General features: G+C 42.2%; 1 protein-coding gene across 1 annotated transcript; it reads right to left on the bottom strand.

Moving 5' to 3' along the window:
* Positions 1-4,426: 4,426 nt before the first annotated feature.
* Positions 4,427-23,227, bottom strand: nudt7 (nudix (nucleoside diphosphate linked moiety X)-type motif 7). The gene is made up of 4 exons (XM_055648837.1): positions 23,128-23,227; positions 14,310-14,463; positions 6,912-7,070; positions 4,427-5,151 (listed from the first exon to the last, which is right to left on the bottom strand). Exons 1-4 carry the CDS (start codon positions 23,139-23,141, stop codon positions 4,798-4,800), a joined length of 681 nt encoding a protein of 226 aa, XP_055504812.1. The 5' UTR covers positions 23,142-23,227; the 3' UTR covers positions 4,427-4,797.
* Between the last annotated feature and the right edge of the window lie 535 nt (positions 23,228-23,762).

Raw genomic sequence — 23,762 nt, 5'->3', positions numbered from 1 at the left:
CAGTCATGGAGGGTGGCACAGTGGTGCAGCTAGTAGATACCGACCCTCCTTCACATTGTGCCAGAGACCCCCGGGTTCGATCCTGACATGATCGCTAAAACGAATCAGTGGGAGAAAGCAAGGGTGCTGTCTGTATGGCCTTTTGCATTGTTCTCTAAACTAAACTGTGAGTTATCCATCCATTCAAATTCCTGGATGAATTGCTGCTGTGTTATTCCTTTTGTGGCCACTACACGTAAAGAAGAATGTCGAGGCTTTGACGAGGGAGCAGAGATCCACTGGCATTGGCTGAGGCTGGGAAGAGGGAATTCAGTTATGTGGACAGACTATGGAAACCCAAAGGGGTCTCCACAGAGCAGAGTTTGACTGCAGGTGAAATGACTCTGACTTAATAACTAGGGGTAAACAAATACCACAGCAGCTGGCTCAGACATTTGCTGGGTTCCATAAGCTTATAAGTCATAGGGACAGAATAGGGGCAGCACAGCGGTGAAGTGGGAGAGCTGCTACCTTGCAGTGTCAGAGACACAATTCTCTGGTGGGGAAAGAAAGCTGGAAAAGAGAGAGAGGGTAGGTGGTACAACGCCTGGCAAGTATTAGGTGGATACAGGTGAGTGGGTTTTGAATGGCAGATGGGTGGAGTAAGTGACAATGGCTTGATTTGAAAAGGAGACATATGGGTGTCAGATCAGCATTGAAGATGAGCAAAATGTGAACCCAGAGAAAGAATATGGGTGAAAGGGGACAGTGGGGAGTGGAAAGATGGGGAATGTTCCATGTTCATAAGTGATACGAGTAGAATTTGGCCAGTCGGCCCATCAAATCTACTCCGCCATTCAATCGTAGCTGGTCTATCTTTCCCTCGCAACCCCATTCTCCTCCTTCTCCCATAGCCCCAGACACCTGCACTAATCGATAAAAGGAAATGAGGGGATGGGGGATGAGTGTACGATGGAGTATGAAAGAGGAGCAGGCAATAGATCAGTCCGCTTTTGTGGAGGAAAAAACAGAGTTAATGTTTCAGATCAGGAAAGCGCATGAACCAGAAACAATTTAATGTTTTTCTTGTAGCAGATACTGCCTGACATGCTGAGCATTGGGTATTTTGTGTTCTACTTTCAAAGAAAAGGCTTTTCATCAAATTCTATTCGTGTGTGTTAAGTACTCCATGCCACACCGTTTTGCAAAATATGTGTGGAATAGTTAATGCACATAGAGAGCAAGAAATTCACAGAGCAGCCAGCATTTTGGTAATTGGATTGCTTTTGTTACAGCATTTCCAAGAGGTTCTATGCTACTGACAACATCTCAGGACCATAAAACACAGTTGGAGCCACAATTAGCAGGCTGAACACAGTCAATTTTGCAGCTGTCAGACATTTTAGTGGATTTCAAGACAGCAACGCATGAGAAAATCATGAGAGATGCCTCTGCAATATCAAAAGAGCTTGAAGATTTCAAATCCAATGTACTTCACATTGGATAAACAAGGAGCTGCTGGTGCTGGTTTGCAGCCTCCTCTGGTACTGCCTGACCCACTGTTCCTCCAGTAGAAACATGCTGTTTAATACACAAAAGGACACAACGTGCAGGAGTAGCACAGCAGGTCAGGCAGCATCTCAGGAGCGTGTCAGAAGTAACTGCAGATGCAGGTTTATACTGAAGACAGACACAAAATGCTGAGTAACTCAGCGGGTGAGGCAGCATCTCTGGCGAAGAGAAACAGGTGACCTTTTGGGTCGGGACCCTTCTTCAGACTGATTGTGGGGGGGGAGGGTAAGCTGGATGAGAGGAGAGGGAAGGGCGAAGTCTGGTGACTGATAGGTAGATACAAGTAAGGGTGGGGGGGGAGGGTAAGGGGGCAATAAGCAGACAGTTGGACAAATGCCATATAAGAAAAGCCAAAAGGTGTGAGATAAGGATAGAAGTTCAAATTGTGAAGCCAGAGGAAAGAATACAGGTGGAAGGGTAAGGAGTGAAATGGATATGCAGAGAGGTGAGGCACAGGGAACAATTGGTGAGGGGAAGGGGAGAAGTAGTGGGGAGGGGGTTGTAGGTTAATGTATTCTTCGGTATTAAAATGCATTGCTATTCATTTGTTGGCAGATTACTCTTTCAGATGCAAATTTGGGTAGGTTTTACTGCTTGTCGCAGGGCAGGACTAATAATAAATGCCATGGCCCTGGGGAACAGAGACCGATGGTTGCAGGTACATTGTCCCATGAAGGTGGTGACATGAGGAAGAAGGGGGGGGGGGGGGGGGTAGAGAAGGCATTTGACATGCTTGCCTTCATCAGTCAGATACTTATATTTCATGGGGTACACAAAAAAGCTGGAGGAACTCAGCGGGTGCAGCAGCATCTATGGAGCGAAGGAAATAGGCAACGTTTCGGGCCGAAACCCTTCTTCAGACTGAAGACTACCAGTCTGAAGAAGGGTTTCGGCCCGAAACGTTGCCTATTTCCTTCGCTCCATAGATGCTGCTGCACCCGCTGAGTTTCTCCAGCTTTTTTGTGTACCCTTCGATTCTCCAGCATCTGCAGCTCCTTCTTAAACACTTATATTTCATGCCTCATTTCCTGCCTTGTACACTTTTTTCTCCTTTTCTTCCCTAGCTGTTGTCCATCCATCTACCAATCCAGCCCCCCTCAGATGTATTCACCCATCACTTGCCAGACTTTGGCAATGAGGTAAGTGACCTGCTCCCACTTCTCTTAGTTTAGTTTACTTTAGTTTCGAGATACAGCGCGGAAATAGGCCCTTCGGACGCAACGACCAGCTATCCCTGCACACCAACACTATCCTGCACACACTAGGTTCAATTTCACATTGATACCAAGCCAATTAACATATAAATGTGTACGTGTTTGGAGTATGGGAGGAAATCAAAGTTCTCAGAGAAAACCTACGCAGGTCATGGAGAGAACATACAAACTCCTTACAGTCAGGATCGAACCTGGGCCTCTGGCGACATAAGACAGTAGCTCTACCACTATGCCACCGTGCCACCCCTATTCTCTCTTCCAGCTTTCTCCCTCCTACATCAGTCTGAAGAAGGGTTCAAGCCCAAAATGTCACCTATCCATCTCCTCCAAAGATGCTACCTGATGCAGTTACTCCAGCACTTGGTGTTTTTCTTGGTAAACAAGCACCTGCAGTTCCTTGTATCTTCACCTGACGGAATCATGAGTAGCCTTATTTATAAAGTTGAAATAATTTAGTATACCACATAAGTTTGCATCACTTTTAGAGTGGAGAAATGAGGTAAGGAAAGTGTTCAAAGTTGTGCAAGGCTCTGACGGAGAAATTTGACTAAAGAGGTGATAATCTTGGGATATGTTGAAGCTTATTAGTAATAAAAAATGGAGGGGAGAACTTTTTATTATATGCAACAATGTCTTTGATTTGTAATGCACTGCCTGAAAGGGTGGCAGCAGCAGACACAAAGTAGCTTTCAACTAGGAAATGAATAAACATTGCAATGGAAAATAAATCCATCGGTTGGTGAGGAAAGAGGAGCTCAGAAGTAATTGGGCAGGCCTTTCAAAAGTATTGTCACGCAATATCCTGCAGCTATGTTGTGTGATACCAGAGTACCTTGGGAAATCATGGCCACTTCAATACATTTATCCTTTTTTTTCTATGTATTAAATATATATTGCCTACTGCCATTTCAGTGTATAAACAGTTCAATAATTCACTGCTGCACAAGACCTGCAGATGATGGATCCTGGAGCAAATATCAACACATACGACAAACTCGAGTGCTGGAGTAACTCAACAGGAAGCATTTCTGGAGGACATGCTTAGACGATGTTTCAGGTCGAGACCCTTCTTCAGTCTTGTTAATTTCCTCCAGGGATGCTGTCTAACCTGCCGAGTTACTCTTGCGCTTTGTGATTTTTTTTTTTTTGCGAACCACCATCCTTGTGTCTCTGCAAGATCAACTGAAGGGTCTTCGTCGAAACGTCACCCATTCCTGCTCTCCAGGGATGCTGCCTTTCCCAGTTACTTCCAGCATCTTGTACCCATCACCAACTATCTCTGTATCCATCCAAGTATCTTTTAAATGCTGTTATAGTACCTGCCTCAACTACCTCCACTGGCTTGTTCCATATAACCATCGCTCTCTGAGTGAAAATGGTGCTCCTTAGGTTCGTATTAAATCTTTCCCCTTCTCACCTGATCAGACCATCTGAAGGGTCTCGACCAGAAACCTCACCCTTTCCTTCTCCCCAGAGATACTGCACTGTCCCGCTGAGTTACTCCAGCGTTTTGTGTCTATCTTCAGTGACCTATGTGACTATTGATGGAAGCACTCCTAACATTGCAGCGGCAGTCTCTGTGGTGTGCAGCAGCCAAAGGGTGCACACCCTTAAAAGACATGGTATCCAAGACAAACAAAATAAACACAAAGGCTGTGTGATAGTTTGTTCGAGTATATTTTAAGTAATTAAATTTTTTTTTCATTTTGCTGCATGCCATTCCATTGTGTAACATACATATTTGATTAAACAATATTTTCCTCAGGGTTCATATCAATATACAGTGTATTATAAAGGATCCTAAACCACTGTGGTAACATCTCCAAATATTCGATTTAATTAGTTGTTGGTTTATAGCACACCACCAACACAGAAAGCCAAATTTTAAACTAAAAGAAGCAGAAATTGAGATGATAGTACAGAAATGTGATGTTGAATTAAATAATTAGAGTGCCTAGTGATGGGCAACAAAAGAATCTCTTAAAAATATTAACCCACTGAAGTCAGAATAAACTAAACATACCAGAACCGCTCATAGCTTACTAGTGGCATATTTTGTCAATAGACATTTATCCATACTTATGGATGGGTTATCAAGGTCAAAATCAACCTTGAACGAAGGGTTCTGGCCCAGGGCTAAATAGCTGACGATGATACAGATTTGTGCAGTGAGACCCCATACAGTGAATGTCTTTAGCGTCTGCCGGTCTTTAAACGTGAAGAAGTGCACCAACATTCCCGTTTCGTAAGGTGTTGAGGTGTGTTCTTCTGACTTTAAGAAGTGGCGCATTGGGACGATAAACACGTCACTCACTTCATTGGCATTGGGACGTGGCTGGAATGTATCTGCGATAAATGCTACCACTGGTGTCACCAAAATGTCATCCTGTGGTGGGGTGAAAAATAGAAGTTTAGGTTTATTGTTGTCACGTTTACCGATTTATAGTGAAAAGCTTTAATTTTCATGTTATTCAATCAAAACAGATAATACTATTGATCAACACAATCAATTCAAGCTTAAGTACAATAGATAAAGTGCAAGATACAGGTTCTCAGCATTGTAGCGCATCATTTTCATACCCAAAGTCCAATGTCCGCAATGGGGCAGTGGACAGTACCCTAGCTTAAGGAAGGATCATTTATAAGACTAATTACAGAGGGGACGAAGCTGTTTCTCAGTCTCGTGGTATGCACTTTCAAGCTTCTGAACCTGTAGGAGCGGGGAGGAGAAGGAATGACTGGGGAGAACAAGTCTTTGCTAATGTTGGCTGTTTTTTTAAGGCAACATGAAGCTTAGATGGAGTTAATGGTGGGAAGTCTGGTCTATATTACAATGACCGGGGAGAACAAGTCTTTGCTAATGTTGGCAGTTTTTTAAGGCATGACATGGCTGCTTAGATGGATAGTTAATGGTGGGAACACTGTTTGGTCAAGGAATATAATACACATGATGTAACCCCAACATCAATGTGGAACATAGGGACAGTACCTTAGCCTATAACACTGTTCACAATGATGTCAGGCTTCCCCAAAAAAGCTGGCTTGTGGAAAAACTGAAAACTTTTGAGGACCTTGATCATGCTAACACTATGCTAATGTAACGTTTACAAATACATGAAAAATCAGCTGCCATCACCCATTACTAGTTGACGCTCTTGATACTCCCATCGCCCAAATACAACTAACACAAATTCAAACACGTTGTTTGATACAGAGGAATATAATCAATGGACATGAAGGCCAAATTGCAGTCCAGCTGCAGGTGGCGTGGCGCGGGATCGCAAGGTTTTTATCAAGGACTGCAGTGGTCTTTCAAGGGGGGGGGGGGGCGGGGCCAGGGGGGGGATGCACGTTGGGTTTGCAGTGGGAGGGAGGGAGCCCCGCGCCACGATAACAGCCGCCCCGTTCTAACATCGGGCGGGGGAGAGGGAGAGGTTTCAGAAGCAAGCCGGTGACAGGCTGTAACCTGCTGTGACCTCCCGATCTGCAAAACGCTTGTTATTTCCTATAGCCGCTATAGGATGGAGCGGGCGGCGAGTCCAGCTGCAGGTGGCGTGGCGCGGGCAGCGGGGGGGCGGGCCAGGATGCAGGTGGGCCTCGATTGGTGGACATGTGGGCATTGTGACGTCAGCAGCTCAAGCAGCGATTTTATTTCTTTTTAAGTGAGTTTTGTGAACAATTTTATTAAAAATCTGGGGAAATAATTGACTAAGGAGTGGATTTCTGAACTCATAAGATAAATCCCTACCGAAATTGTAAAAATCTCCACGTTTTTGCGTCTAGTTTACGCGGAGATACGTTTCAAAGGCAAAGGCACCCACACACACACACATTTTTAAAAGTATATATAGCGTGGAAACAGGCCCTTCAGCCCAGAATCCGTGCCGACCAGCGATCACCCTGTATACGAGCACTATCCTACACGCTTGGGACAATTTACAATTTTACCGAAGCCAATTAACCTAAAACCTGTAGGTCTTTGGAGTGTGGAAGGAATCCAGAGCACCTGGGGAAGAGCCACGAGGTTACAGGGAGAACATACAAACTCTGTACAGACAGCATCCATAGTCAGGATCGAACCCGGGTCTTTGAACTAAAAGATAGCAAGTCAATCACTGCGCCACTATGTGACCACTGCGGTGTTACCTTGTTGATTATAGGGACCATCTTACAGATAACTTCCACCTGAACTGGAGGAAGGCCGATTTCTTCCTGAGCCTCGCGGAGGGCTGTATCTATGTCACTTCTGTCTTTCGAATCGTGTTTCCCGCCAGGGAAGCAAACCTCCCCTTGGTTGCTGTGTAACTTTAAGACCAAAACTAAATTAGTGAGGATAATCACTGAGAAGTACTTAAGCATTTTTCTTTTCAGAGCAATGATTTTTACAATCTACCCATCTGCACAATGGCATTTTGTGTAACAGACCACATCTGCGTTCTTCTCATTTATTACCAGTGACATACAATTGCATAATTTCTCGCTGTCACTCATTCCTGAAATTCATTTAATCATACAGGGGAATGTAACTGAGCATTCCGACTTAATGTTTGAACCAAGCAGGTGCAACATAACCAAGGCAACATTGTTCATTTAGATTTTACTTTAGATTTCAGAGATACAGCACGGACATAGGTCCTTGGACCCACCGAGTCCACACTGTCCAGCAATCACCCAGTACACTATCCTACACACTAGGGGCAATTTACAATTTTACCGAAGCCTAATGAACCTAGAAATCTGTATGTCTCCGAAGTGCGGGAGGACACCGAAGCACCCAGCGAAAACCCACGCGGTCATGGGGAGAAGGTACAAACTCCATACTGACAGCACCCGCAGTCAGGATTGAACCCGGGTCTCTAGTGCCGTGGGGCAGCAACCCTACTGCTATGCCACTGTGCTGTCCTGTGTTTTCCTCTTCCAATGTTTGTAGCTGTATATTTTTCTCTCCCTGGAAATGGAGATTAAATGTCCTCCATTGCTGCTTCATGACAACTGATCTAAAGTATATCGACCCGAATGGTACTTCATTCCAGACCAACAAATCAGCAGAGGCCAGGAATCAAATTTGGAACATTTTGGGGATCAGTGTGACTTCACTTGACAATGAAGAGACATTGTGACTTGAGAGCTGCTGAAGTGGTTTATTAACTCTGCTTTTGTAGAGTTTGGAGCCAAGGATAAACCATCAGGCTTAATTGACCATGAATGATCTCAATCTCAAATGGACTATATATACTGTTTCTCCACATTTGTTTATATGTTAAATCAGTAGAATTCTGGCCTTGACATGAAAGCAACAATTTACTAATATCCAGTTTATTTTAATTTAGAGGGGATGGGGGTAGTTTAGCAAGTTTCAAATGTATGTCTGACTTTAATTTTTAGATTATATTTTGTTATTCTTAACGCCCTACCAGGAAAATAAGTGTCTATGTGTTTCACCAATTGGGAACTTTCACCACTGTAAAAATAAAATGCTGTGACTAATAATCCCTGGAATTAATCCCAAGGGCAGGTTCTATGAGCATTTGGATATACAAGGACAGACTAGGGAATGTCGACATAAATTTGTATGTAGGAAATTGTGCCTCACACATCTGTGTGACGTTTTTGAAAATGTCACCAAAACAATTGATAAGGGCACAGTGGCGCAGCAGTAGAGTTGGTGCCTTACAACATCGGGTTTGATCCAGACTACAGGTGCTGTCTGTACGGAGTTTGTATGTTCTCCCGTGAACGCGTGGGTTTTCACTAGGTGCTCCAGTTTCTTCTCAGCCTCCAAAGACGTGCCAGGTTTGTAGATTCATTAGCTTTGGTTAAATTATAAATTGTCGCTAGTGTGTAGGATAGTGCTATTATACGGGGTGATCCCTGGTCGGTGTAGACTCTTGTGGGTCGAAGGGCTAATTTCCAAACTGTATCTCAAAAGTAAAGTCTAAAAGTCTAAGGGCAATGGATGCTTTCTGCAAGGCCCTTGACAAGGTCTGGAGGCTAGTCTAGAAGGTTAGATTTTAAGGGATCCAGAGAGAGCAAGCTAATTCGATACATAATTGGCTTCATGGTAGGAAGTAGAGCTGGTGGTGGAAGGTTGTTTATTGGACTTGAGGCCTGAGACGAGCGTTGTGTCAAAAGAATTGGTGCTGGGCCTATAACTCTCTATAGGGTCTCCACAGTTATCCTTATCTATAAGTCCTGTTATGGGAAATCAGAAATAGTAAGTGATTAGCAGCTCTGTGGAAATTTAAGGATATTATATTCTGTAAATGGAATAGTCAGCAAGCTTACATTAAGCAATGTCTCATGGAGATTACAAAACAGACAGTATGCTGAAGCAGAAAAAATATAAAATTCAAAACAGTGGTGAGATATTTGGAACAGGACCACAAGAAGTACATTGCCTGGTATTTCTTGGGAGTCTTGCATTGTGCATTTTGTATTCCCATTTGTCAAAAAAACAATTAACAGGACAAAAAATACATCTATTTATATATCACATTTATGGGGCATTACAGCATACGTACTGAACCAGTATGTCAGAGAGTCTACGTTAATAGGCCAGTCACACAAGTTCAAATCTCACCATGGCAACTTGTGAATTCAAATTCAGTTAATTCAGCAGCAGTGACACAAATGCCATTAGCTACTTGTAAAAAAAAAAATCAGGTTTACTAGTGTCTTTCAGGGATGGAAAACCTGCTGTCCTTATCAGGGCTGCTGTATTTGCAAGTTAAGATTACTGCAGAAACAAGGAACTGCAGATGTTGGCTTATTAATGAAAGCCACAAAATGCTGGAGTAACTCAGCAGGCCAGGCAGCATCCCTGGAGAACATGGATAGATGACGTTTCAGGTCAGGAGCCTTCTTCAGTCTTGAAGTGTCACCTATCTGTGTTCTCCAGAGATGCTGCCTGACCTGCTGAGTTAGGCCAGCATTTTGTGTAATTTCAAAAGATTACTGCAATATAGGTGACTTGTAACCACAATTATTGAGCCACGTTCATGCACAGTAGATATTTGTGACCACATTATCCACGGAGGAACATAGAAAAGTCTATTTTTCTATCATTTATTGCCCGTTCCATAATATGATACGTTTTATAAGCCTCATGCATTCATTTTCTGAATCTGTCGTAAATGGAGCAATATAACTAGTGTGAAATTATGAGTTACAAGGGATTACTGATGGTTACAGAAAATGGCTTCTGCACTACGCACAGCCCAGAGTTCAAAGGAGCACTGTGAAAGATTGACGGATGCTCTGGCTATTAGCATTCTGCTGCAGAACTTTTATGATGTTGTTTTACAGGACCAATAGGAAATTTCGAGCAGAAATATTCACTGTTCAGCTGTTCCCTTTCCTCAGATGTGGAACTTGAACTACATTTTAAAAAATTTGAAAACCTAAAATACCTTTTGTTTATTGTAAATTAGGACTAAAATGTATTTCTACATTACACAGAACAGTACAGCACAGGAACAATGTTCGTGCCGAACATGATGACAAGTTGAAGTGATCTCATCTGCAGTATTAGGCAGCAAAATGCCTTATCACCAGGGGAAATAAATCAGGTGGGCACTGTGTTACTTCAGAAGGCATTGAATCATGCAAGCTTTCTCCTTTGCCCTAAAAACCACTATCATCAGCAGAAAGCAGTCCCAACTGTACACATCCTGACTACATGATGTAAAATGTACGTTTCAAGGACATACTGCACATCTTGATTCAGACACCTTCTGTAATTTTCAATGTGTTGCTACCTATAAACATCTCCAGCCTGCGAGCCCTGCAGTTTATAGTGAGATGATTAATGCACCAGGTTTAATGAATAAAGGCAGCAAAGCCGTCACCATATGTAGTCGATACCCTGCAAAAGGGGCAGCAGTTTTTGTCTATCGGCTTGCACAGAGACCCTGATTTTAGTTTAGAGATACAGCGCGGAAACAGGCCCTTCGAACCACCAAGTCCGCACCGACCAGAGATCCACGCACATTAACATTATCCTACACACACTGGACAATTTTACATTTGTACCAAGTTATTTAACCTATAAACCTGTACGTCTTTGGAGTGTGGAAGGAAATCGAAGATCTCGGGGAAAACCCATGCAGGTCATGGGGAGAATGTACAAACTTCATGCAGCACCCGAGACCCAGGTTCAATTCTGACCTACAATGCTATCTGTGTAGTGTTTGCATGTTCTCCCTGTGGCTATGTGGCTTTCCTCCAGGTGTTCTGCATTTCCTCTCACATCCCAAAGACATGCGAGGTTGTAGGTTAATTTACCTCTGAGTAGGGAGTGGAGGAGAAAGTGGGATAACATAGAAATAGTGTGAACGGGTGATCGATGGTCGACGTGGACTTGGTGGGCCAAAGGGCCTGTTTCCATGTTGTCTTTCAATCAATCAAAAAACATTAGCCAAATGGCCACCACCCATGATCAAACATGCCAGAAATTTCTGCTGCGGGACCAAAAATTAGCAAAACGAATTCTGCCAATAATTTTAATAGACTGTAGGAATCTGATTTTTAGATAGTTAATTCACTTAAGTTTCAGGAGTGTTATTTATATTTCTAACCGTTTTTTAACAAGATCAAGGATCTCTGAACATGGCTGCACAGGTCGATTAGGTGGTGAAGAAGCCAAATGGGATACTTGGGCTTCATTGAACAAGGCGGGGAATAAGAGACTAGGAATTTTATGGAATATTTTAATGAAAAATTGGTTTGGCTATAGCTGGAATACTGTGTGTAGATCAGCTGCTACATTTTCAGTGTGTGATTGCATTGCAGAGATTAAACAGTGGGTTGCCTAGACTGGATAGTCTAGGTTTACTTTCCTTGAAGCAAAATAGACTGATTGTGAACCTGATAAAGGTATACAAAATTGTGAAGGCTAGAGATAGGATAGCAGTAGCAAACTTTCCCCTGGAGCCGAGGTGTCTAAAACCAGAGGGTTATAGGTGTAAGGATCTCGGGAAGAATTGTTTTCACTCGGAGGGTTGGAGTTCTGGAACACACTGCTTGAGAAGGTGATACAAGAATGTCTCACAACATTTAAATACCATCTGGATGAGCAATTAAATTATCAAAGAATTGAAGGTTTCAGGCTGAGTGCTGGAAAATGGCATTGGTTAGTGATAGTTATTTGATGATATATAATCCTTATTTGGTATGACTATTATACGTCTATAAAATTAGGATAGGCATTCAGAATCTTTTTCCAGGGTGGAAATGTCCAACACTAGAGGGCGTAGCTAAAAAAATGAATGGGAAAGGTGAATGGATTTGTGCGGTGCAAGATTTTTATATTGAGAGTGGTGGGGGGCACAGAACACATTGCCAGAGGTGGTGATGGAAGCAGATACGTAGATAGCCACATGGTAGTGCAGGGTACAGAGGCATATGGATCATGTGCAGGCAGATGAGATCAATTTAACTTAACATCATGTTCAGCAGATACATTGAAGCCCAAGAGGTCCGTTCCTGTGCTATACTGTTCTATGTTCTCCAAGTTCTAAGGTCATCATGGACATGGTGGGCTGAAAGACTTGTTTGAAGGCTGCATGACCCGATTAGATTAGTGTTTTGACCATTTCAAAAATACATTTCAAGTGTATTCTTCCCAGTTACCAGGAGAAAACTGCTTCTAAATAATAATTGGAAAACCTATCACACATTTTAACCCATGATTCAAATCCACCAGGGCATCTGAAAAAAACATGATCCAATGGAAAATAGTCTCCAGCACATAATATTCCTCATCAATTTAATATGCACATATATAACGACATATAATCATAGGACTGACTTAAGTAATTTAATTTCTGAGAAGATTTAAACCACAACTATCCAAATCATCTTAATGGGATTACATGCTGATTTGTATTCACTCTTGAGTAGTTCGAGAATGTAATACTTTAGATTTGAAATGTTCTGTTAACATTTCTCAGCTGTCTCGTCCTCAAGTTAAAAATCCAACCATGTTATTAATGTGGATTATTTTAACAATGCACTCTATTCAAATGTCTAAACACATATTAGCCTGAATAGCATGTCGGTCATTGTAAGTCAGAACACATCCTGCACGTAAAGATCTAATTTTTCTTTGATAATAATTATACATTAAGAATTATCGAACACTTGCTCATCTTCCTCCATTAATCAATTTACATAACAAAGCCTCTTCAAATTAGAGAAAACTCAGCCGGATTGCTTCCTGTTCTGTAAACAATGATTCTTGGAAGAGCAAAAAATAAACTGCTGGTGGAACTCAGCGCAACATCTTTGGAGAGAAATAGACAAACAGTGTTTTGAGTCTGGTTCCTTCTTCAAGGCTGGTATAGAGGGAAGATGGATGGTGGAGTACGAGTGGGCAAGAAATTGGTAGAGCCAGGTAAGGAGGCGTTGACAACAGATGACTCAGGTGGCGGCAAGAAGGGTGGAGAGTCACAAAGGTTGGAGATGGTGCAGAAGGCAGCAGAAGGTGGAAGAGGAGGGTAAAGGCAATGGGAGCTGGGGAAGTGTAAGGAAAGTTATGTGAGGGGACTTGGGGAGATCAGGACAGTGAAAGAGGGGAGGGTTAAGTGAAATTGGAGAATTCATTGTTCATGCCTTTGTGTTATAGATTACCCAAGAGAAATATGAGGCACTTCTTCCAGTTTGCATGTGGCCTCACTCCAGCAGTGGAGGAGGCCCAGACAGATCCATATGAGAATGTGAAAGGGAATGGAAGTAGCTTGCGACTGGGAGCTCCAGCTGGTTCAAGCTCTTAATCAGGGATATCTCTAGTTACATTGACAACACTCAGACTTGATGTACTGCTTTTGTTTTGAGCCATGAACTGAAAGGATAGTTTGCATTTTCAAACTATGGAACTTCTCATAGTAAGTCAATAACTTGAAGCATTAATCAGTATCTTCCTTCACAGATACTGCTTAATCCACTGAGTACTTCTAGCAATTTTGGTTTTATTTTAGCTTTCCAGGAGTCGCAGTATGTTAATTTAACTAAATGGTTTTAGTTTAGCTTTAGTATTAGACATACAGTGTGGTAAAAGGCCCTACGACCCACCAAATCCACGCTGACCAGCAATCACCCCGTGCACTAGCACTATCCAACACACAAGGACAATTTACAATAACCCATTAACCTGTACGACTTTGGAATGTGGGAGGAAACCAGAACACCCGGGGAAAACCCAAGCGGTCATGAGAGAACCTATATACTCCGTCATACAGCACCTGTAGTCAGGATCGAACCCGGGTATCTGATGCTGTAAGGCAGCAACTCTACCTCTGCGCCACCGTGCTGCCCCTGGTAGTCTATCCTGGTGTACCTACATATCTTTAAACAATTCAAATACAAAGACAAATAAATTGTACTTCTACAATTGAGCCTCTCAGGGATTAAAAGGCTCACTGTCCATCATGTCCATCCATTATAATTAATGGCAAAACAGAGGGCACCGAACCTGTGAATCCCTTTGGCCAACGGTAATACCGTCCCATTGCAATAACATACACTCTCTAAGTACTCATACATTACCTGCATGGATCGGACTGTGAGCAGTACATGAAGCTCATTGTTTTTTACCAACAGAGGCACAAGCACTGAAGCTCTGGGAAGGGCCAAGTCTGAGTATTTATTTCCTATATCATGTGCCTTCAGGGCATATTTGGCCTTATCTTTAATGGATATTCTAATGAAAAACAAAAGATATATCATGTTAAATTCTGATGGAGTTTTAAGTAGTACAATGATTTCCTGGTTGTAACTGACTGGAAGTATCACAATTCTTCATTTAAATCCCTGACAATGTGAAGAAGACAATCAAGCAATTGAAAGGAGACACTTTTTTTCTGGATCCATTGATAGATGCGATTTAATTCAATAATATTTAAAAAAAGATTGGGTAGATCTGCAGTTGGAGAGATGGGACTGCTCGGAGAACTGGCAGAGACTCAACGGGCCAAATGGTCTCCTTCTATGTCATAGAAAAAATGAGGGAAGTGAAATATGATAGCTGACAAAAATCCATTCCATTTCGATATGGCATTCAGCCAGAAAGTCACAGAGAGTACTCACACTAGTACGAATGAGTGTGTTTAGTTTGTCAGAACACAATTCGAAAGGAGTATTTTCATGGCTCGCACATCATTGCAGAGCGGGGGTGTTCAGCTAATTAGTCCAAAATGCAAACAATTTGCTTTAAGCATTTATTATCAAATAAACTCATCGGTTAATTATATGGTAACAATTACCCTGCTGCTTTCTTGCATTTCAAATAGACAATTTGAGACAGCACTCTGGAATGTTACTACTCTGCAATATTATTTTGCAACTTTTCCTCTAAAAGTGTTAATATTGTATTTAAGATTAAATGTTTGGTGTGCACTTTGAAAAGCGAATCTACTAGTTTAATTTAGTTTAGTTTAGACACAGCATGGATACAGGCCCTGTGGTTCACCGAGCCCACGCTGACCATTGATCGCTCGTTTACACTAGTTCTGTTATCCAACTTTCTCATCCACTCCATACACATTAGAGAAAATTTACAGATACCAATTAACCTAAAAACCTGCTCGGCTTTTGGGAGATGTGGGTGGAAACCGGAGCACCCGGAAGAAACCCATGTGGTCACAGGGCGTGCAAACTCCACACAAACAGCACCCTGATTCCAGATCGGACTTGGGTCTTTGGCGCTGTGAGGCAGCAGTTCTACCAGCTGCACCACTGTGTCGCCCTAAATTGTTTATTGAGTGTACACTACTTAAACCATTTCCTATCACTTGCATGCATCAGCATATTTTCATTCTTTTCATAGCCGTCTGTTTATTGATTTTGCTTGTACATATATGCTATTTGCTTTAAATATTCCCAGTAGCAGCGAGATCTACATTATAAGTGCACTCTGGGTAAAACGCAAATTTGAGAATTGAGTAAAATGTATCCATGCAGCAATGAGCTATTAATCTTTTTGACTGAATATTGCCATATCAGGGACATAATATAATAAAATAATGCAGCAGCTGTTGTTTGTACAAAAACAGAATGCAGATCAGCTGAAACAAGTGATATAAAAGACTGTTCTCAAACTAAAGGATTGTATCATCTGATGGGTTCCTATGGCAGGATCATCAATTTGTAAAGTTGACTCAGTCAGATGCTGCCTGACCGATTTCCAAAGACTAGGTTATTCTCTATTGCAGGGTTCAAGAATTGTTTCTCTCTTTCATCTCCCTCTATTTACATCTTCTCTAGATGGATTGAATAGTGAAAGGCCTGGATTGAGTGAATGTGGAGGGGATGTTTCCATTAGTGGGAGAGTCTAGGACCAGAGGCCATACCTCAGAATAAAAGGATGAACCTTCAGAAAGGAAATTAGGAGAAATGTCTCTGGTCAGAGGGTGGTGAATCTGTGGAATTCATTGCCACTGATGGCTGTAGAAGCCAAGTCACTGGGTATTTTTAAGGCGGGAATTGACAGATTCTTGATTAGTAAGGGAATCAGGGGTTATGGGGAGAAGGCAGGAGAATAGAGTTGAGAGGGGAAAACAGATCTGCCATGATTGAATGGAGTAGTAGACTTGAAGGGCTGATTGGCCTAATTCTGCTCCTAGAACTTCTGATCTTATGAAGATGAGTTACAATGAACTAGTCTTCAACTCTTTCTCTCAGCCTGAATCCACAGCATTTGTGTAATTTATTCTACAGTCAACATACTGTCATGGATATTCCCCCTAGTTCTTTCCACTGCTCCCCTCTCTGCAACTTAGAACATCATGTTTTCCGATCTTTTTCTAGTTCTGATGAAAATTCATCCATCTAAAACATTACTCTTTAACCAGAGTTCACGTATAATTTAGAACTGCTACTGGGAATATTTAAAGGATATAGCATATATGTATACGCAAAGTCAATAAACAGATGGCTGTGAAAATAATGCAAAAAATGTTGATGCAAGTAAGCAAAGGGAGAAGGTTTAAGTGCAACGTAAACTCAATAAATATAATGGTCTGACTTAAACTAGTGGAGACCTAAATTTAGAGCTAGGTCATTCAGAACCAAAACCAGGAACTACAACGTGTAAGAAGGAATGGCAGGTGCTGGTTTACACCGAAGACAGACACAAAATGCTGGTGTAACTGAGGCAGCATTTCTGAAGAGAAGCAATGGGTGAAGTTTTGGGTCGAGAACATTTGTCAGGATCTGCAATCTTGCACAAATGGTTGCAGATATGTGGGATTTTATCTCAAAAGTTGTACAAGCTTCATTGATAGAAATGCACAACATTGAGATGAAATCATTTTTGTTTAGTAAAACAATCAATGGACTAAGGAGCAAAAACAGTGTGAAAGAAGGAACTGCAGATGCTGGTTGAAACCAAAGATACGACACAAAAAGCTGGAGTAACTCAACGGGACAGGCAGCATCTCTGGAGAGAAGGAATGGGTGATATTTTGGCTTGAGACCCTTCTTCAGAAGCAAAAGCAAATGTAGTTAAGTACACCAAAGTGGCAAATGGTCTACTCCCAATAATATAGTTTTGGAATTAATAGTTTTGTGATTCAGTCTGCATTTGTTCATATTTGTATGCCTTTACTATAATTCCTCCTTATATTTTACATCATGACTTTTCAGTCATTCCTTCTGCCTCCAATACCAGTGTTTGCATTTTTCAACATTACTCTTGTTCAAAAATGCCAATTAAAGGAACTTTTCTTTCGCTCTATTGCCTTGAAGCATATCATTGCCGTATTACAACCTCGTCTTATTTATTTCTTCTTCCATCAATTCCATTCCCCCGGAGGCTTTATAATGCATAACTGCAATATTTGATCAGCAAATGATGCCAACAAGCTAGGTACAATGATTTGTCATGGGATGTCAGCATCATCCACTTTACATAGAGTAGGAAAAGGCTATGTGGCCCACCATCCCTGTATTATTCTTGTCATAGAAACATAGAAAATAGGTGCAGGAGTAGGCCATTCGGCCCTTCGAGACTGCACCGCTATTCAATATGATCATGACTGATCATCCAACTCAGTATCCCATCCCTGCCTTCTCTCCATACCCCCTGATCCCTTTAGCCACAAGGGCCACATCTAACTCCCTCTTAAATATAGCCAATGAACTGGCCTCAACTACGTTCTGTGGCAGATAATTCCACAGATTCACCACTCTCTGTGTAAAAAATGATTTTCTCATCTCGGTCCTAAAAGACTTCCCTCTTATCCTTAAACTGTGACCCCTAGTTCTGGACTTCCCCAACATCAGGAATAATCTTCCTACATCTAGCCTGTCCAACCCCTTAAGAATTTTGTAAGTTTCTATAAGATCCCCCCTCAATCTTCTAAATTCTAGCGTGTCATTAATCTCTAAAGGATGCAGGGAAAAAATATAAGGATGTTGCTACGACTCGAGAGCCTGAGCTACAGGGAGAGGTAGGGCAGGCTAGGACTTCATTCCTTGGAGTGCAGGAAGCTACGGGGTGATTTTAGTGTGTAAGATCATGAGGAGAATATATGGGGTAATGCAGTCTTTTTCCTAAAAATAGACGAATCAAGAATCAGAGGACATGTTCCCAGGGGGAAGTTTTAATTAATAGGAACTTGAGAGTGGTGAATATATGGATCGAGCTGCCAAAGGAGGTAGTTGAGGCAGGTTGAAGGATATTTTAAAAACATTTGGACAACTAATTGGATAGTAAAGGTTTGTGGAATACAGGCCAAATGGGACTTACTAAGATGGGGCATCATGGTCGCGTGGGCAAGTTGTGCTGAAGAGCCTGTTTCCGTGCTGTATTATTCTATTCCATCTAATTCCTACTCTTTCTCTGTAACCCTTAAAAATAATCCCATTCAAACATGTGCAAATCCAATTAGACAATTGCAACAGAATATATCCTTTTAAGCAGTTTATTCTACACATAACATTGTTTCAATAACGAACTTGATCCTTCTCTGATTACTGCCTTTTATTCTAATTTTGGCAAGCTATGACAATGTGCACTTCATCCAAGGCTGAAGACTGCCGAGTCATATTATTCATATATATACATACATACAACATATCACTTATTTAATATTAGAAACATATTAAATATTTACTGATCCCTCTATTTAAGAAATCAGTGAAACTACAATGGATTGTGGATTTTTTTGGTTTGTTTATAAAAACAATTTAGGCATTGATACTCACAAACCAGGAAATTATTCTATTTACATGAGTTACACTCCCAAGTGTAAATCTTAATTCAAATCTTTTCCAGAAATTCAAAATACTGCTGGTCATCACACTAACTGCATCCTTGGACAAAGCACACTTGTAAATCCCAACCCTAGAATTGGCAAATGATGCAAAAAGTTGGGGACAAGTCTTCTAGTGTAATAATAGTACCTCATTTTTAATCCTGATCTCTCGGTTGTCATGAAGCTGAATTGAAGTATTGTGCTAATTCTTTTCTTACTAATTTAGTTTGACATTACTTATGCATAATTCACTTCTGGCACCGTTAAATCAATTAAAACTGTAATGGTTTCTCTGAAGAACAAAGCTTTTAAATGGCTTTGTCTCAACAGCCACAGCCATATTTCAAACTTCCAGTTCAAAAACGCGTTGCTTGAATACTGAGGTAAAGTATAATTTGTGTATTTTGTGACTATATAAATAGGGATGTTTAATCAATGATATTTCACATTAGTGAATAAAAATATAAATTATCCAGACATTATTCCTACTCTACTTGGAATGTTAGTACAGGGTATAGGAGGTTCCTGACCTGACGTAAGGAAATCTGACTTTCTGCAAATTCTATCACATATCTTTATGGCATTTTAAAGCTAGTGATAATAATATGCTTCTGGTATTTATTAATGATTGGATACAAAATATAGTTAATTAGTTTAATTATGGATAGTATTAGGGTGATTATTCACTGAAATGATAATAGATATACGCATAGTAATATAATATGGAAAATAGAATTAGGTGGACACGGAATGGTGGAGTAACTCAACGGGTCAGACAGCATCTCTAGATAAAATGGACAGGTGACATTTCGGGTGGGGACCCTTCTCAGAGTCATTCATTTATTACCACATGTACGGAGGTACAGTGAAAAAGCTTTTATTGTGGCAAAATATCCTGAGGTCTTTCCCAAGAACATTTTTAACAGGTTGACACAATGCCACATCATCACGTTAGGGTAAATGATCAAAACCTCAGTCTGTTTTAAGGAACAAGGTGGTGAGTTTTTTTGCTACAATTAAATAGCTGACAGTTACAGCCAGCCATCTTATGTAGTAGCTAATTCAGAACTTTGATGTCAGGGGATTTATGAGGCAAGTGACTTTGAATATCATTGTCTAGCATTTGTCTTCCTTGATTATTAATTGGCTTTATCAGTCCAAGCTTGCATGTTGTGCAGGGTCTGAAATGCATGCATGGGCTGCTTAATTGCTGGAGGATCCACCAATACATTACAATCTTCAGCGACATCCCACATTTGATATTGTGATGTAGCAAGCTCATTGATGAAGCAATGTACGATGGGTACTGTTCAATTTAGCTGAGTAGGTTGCTAGGCTACTTCAGAAGACAGGTTAAGAAAAAATCTTTGGTCTGAAGTCAATTAACAAACCAGCAGTGGTGGATGTTGTCTATATGAACTATATTGACATGGTGCCACATGGTAGACTGCTCTGGAAGGTTACATTGCATGAGGTCCAGACAAAGCTAATTGGAGACATAATTGGCTTGATAGTAGAAAGCAGAGGCTGGTGATGGTTGAAGGTTGTTTTTTGAAATGGAGGAGTTGTTCGCTATTTATTTAAACAATTTGGATGAGAATGCACAAGGGATGGTTAGCAAGTCTACCATTGACAACAAAATAGAAGGTATCCAGAAATATGTCAAAAATTACTGCCGTATCTTGATCAGTTGGGTAAATTGGCCGGTGAATGGCAAATGCTGTACAATTCAGGTAAGTGTCAAGTGTTTTTTCAAAGTCAAACCTGGATGAGACTTTCATTGTGAATGTTACGGCCCAGGGGAGTGCTGCAAAACAGAGAGACTAAGAAGTACAAGTATGTAGCTCTCTAAGAGTGGCATCACAAATAGTCAGGACGGTGAAGGCATTTGGCACTGACCTTCTGAGTCAGGGCATCAAATACTTAAGGAGATTTTGCAGAGATATATCTCGTTTCCCTTTCCCTTGACTCTCAGTCTGAAGAAGTATCTTGACCTGAAATGTCACCTATCCTTTTCTGCAAAGATGCTGCCTGACCTGCTGGAGTTACTCCAGCTTTTTGTGTCTTTGAATACAAAAATCGGGATGTTAAATTACAATTGTACAAGACATTCGTAAGGCCACACTAGAATACTGTGCATAGTTTTGGTTACCCTGCTGTAGGGTAGGGATCAGAGTGCAAAGAAGATTTATTAGAATGTGGCTAGGTCTAGAGGACCTGAGTTATAAGGAGAGGTTAGGCAAACAGGTGATCGACGGTCAGTGAACACGGTGGGCCTGGGACTTTTTCCATGCTGTAGCTTTCAACCGACAATCAATCAAGCTGGATGTTATTCCTTGAAATTTAGGAGATTATATAGCAACTTTATAGAGAGTGGGTCGTGCTGGACCTGGTGTCCTTATCTGCTCATCATTTAATTTTAATTATCTCATGTTCCTTGAGTTCAAATCAAGGCAGGGAAGCCAGACGTGGAACATTCGGGTCCACAAGTGATCAAAGCAGGGATGATGAGGCATACCAGGATGATGGTAGCAGCAGGAGGCTTATGCAGAGATCAATTATCAAGGGATATAAGATCATATTGGAGCAGAATTATGCCATCAGGCCCATTGAGTCTGCTCCACCATGAATCACATACAGGAAGATGAGATTAGTTGGCATCATGTTTGGAACAGGCATTGTGGGCCGAAGGACATAGCTTTTGTTGTGCTATTCTAAGTTCAAAGACAAAGGTGAAATAGAATCATAGTCATACAGTGTGGAAACAGACCCTTCGACCCAATTTGCCCTTGACCAACATGCCCCACCTACACTAGTCTCACATGTCTGTTTGCCCCATATCCCCCTAAATCTATCCTATTCCTGTACCAGTCCAAATGCTTCTTAAACTTTGCAATAGTACCTGCCACAACTACCTTCTCCGTAGCTCGTTTCATATACGCACCATCCTTTGTGTTAAAAAGTTGCCTCTCGAGTTCCTATTTAATGCAACATTATACCTGGTGCAGGTATCTGTTCCAAAGCTCGCCTCAAGTTCAAGTCTAAGACCAAGCTTGCCAACATTCTCAACATAATATTTAATATCAACAAGGAATTGTAAGCAGATATACTGAAATATTAAAGTTAAATGCTAGAAATGTTCAACGGGATTAGGTTAAGGGATTAATTGCCATAGGAATTGGAGGAGAAATGTTGCTAAACCGAGGATTGTTATTCTCCAACCCAGGTGGCCGTGGCTGTTCTGCATAATCAAGGATGAGAAGAATATCTTTTTGGAAACTTGGTTTCGTGGGATATTGAGATCCGTCGAAGTAAAGTAAACTTGAGGCGCAAGATTTACCATGAGATCTTTTTAAATAATGTAGCAGAATTATGGAGCTGAATAATCAACACTGACGTTTTATGTTCTTACGAGGTGCAACGTGATGTTATGCAGTGAGTTTGTTAAAGACTCCCTCTACCCCCCTCCATCCCTTCTCATTCTTTCTCTCACCTCCCATCCTCCATCCCTCCCTCCACCGCTCGCCACCCTCCCTGCCGACCCCTCGGCTGCTCTCACAGAACAAATAGCGCACAGCGAGAAGAGGGAGGAGAGAGGAGAGAGAAGGGAGGGAGGAGAGAGAAGGGAGGGAGGAGAGAGGAGAGGGAGAGGGAGAAGGAGGGAGAGAGAGGGAGGAGAGAGGAGGGAGGGGAGAGAGAGGAGGGAGGGGAGGGAGAGGAGAGGAGAGAGAGGAGGAGGGAGAGAGAGGAGGGAGGGAGGGAGGAGAGAGAGGGAGGGGAGGAGGAGAGGGGAGGAGAGAGAAGGGGGGGAGAGAGAGAGGGAAGGGAGGGAGGAGAGAGAGAGGGAGGGGGAGAGGGAGAGAGGAGGAGGGAGAGAGAGAAGGGAGGGAGAGAGAAAGGAGATGGGAGGGAAAGGAGACGGGAGGGAGGAGAGAGAAGGGAAGGCCAGTAAGTTTGGGAGGGGGAGCGAGTGCGGGAAGGGGAGTGTGAGTGAGGGAGGGGGTGAGGTGGTGAGGGAAGGGGAAGAGGGTGAAGGAGAGAGTGAGAGGGTGTGGGCGAGAGAGAGACGGTTAGGGGGTGAGATTGGGGGGAGTGAGTGAGGGGTGGACCTTGAATCCGCCATCGCCGTCACCGCTCCCGCGTCGCTCCGGCAACAGCATTAAGCTGGAGCAGCCCCGCCCCCCCTGCCCCGCAGCGCCGCCTCCTGCAACGCCCTCAGGCGGCCGGGCGGAGCAGCCGCACCTCCATCACCACCACTCTCTCCAACAGAGCTAGCAAACGCATCACATCAGAGGTCTGAAGAAGGGTCTCGACCCGAAATGCCACCTATTCCTTCGCTCCATAGATGCTGCCTCACCCGCTGAGTTTCTCCAGCGTTTTTGTCTTCCTTCGATTGTTCCAGCATCTGCAGTTCGCATCAGTAAACATCAGAGGCACTTCTCACTTATCCTTGATCTGCCTCTTTTCCATGGCAGATGAACAATGCTGGTCATTATTGCGAATTGTAACATCCAGCGTTCAAAGCACCCCACAGCAATGCAGTACTTTCAAAGTATTGTACCTTTGGAAGTGCAGCTTTGGAACAACAGCACTTCTTGTTCCACTTGGGTACATTTAAACTTATGAACATTAAATTCTACAATTTTAAGTAGTTAACCTACAAGCCCCCCTCCCCCTCCCTGTGCCCCACCATTTCTGCCTTTCCATCTACATTCCTCTAGCATAAACATTTCCAGTTTTAAGT

Source organism: Leucoraja erinacea, chromosome 17, assembly GCF_028641065.1.
Source record: "Leucoraja erinacea ecotype New England chromosome 17, Leri_hhj_1, whole genome shotgun sequence".
Lineage (NCBI taxonomy): Eukaryota > Metazoa > Chordata > Chondrichthyes > Rajiformes > Rajidae > Leucoraja > Leucoraja erinaceus.
Note: the sequence above shows the minus strand (reverse complement) of the source record. Positions and strands in the feature narration are given on the sequence as shown.

Coding starts and splice junctions, on each gene's coding strand:
- nudt7 (XM_055648837.1), bottom strand. Junction 7,071..14,309: donor TCACAGTCCGATCCATGCAG/GTAATGTATGAG, acceptor TTGGTCTTAAAG/TTACACAGCAACCAAGGGGA. Junction 5,152..6,911: donor TGGTCCCTATAATCAACAAG/GTAACACCGCAG, acceptor ACCCCACCACAG/GATGACATTTTGGTGACACC.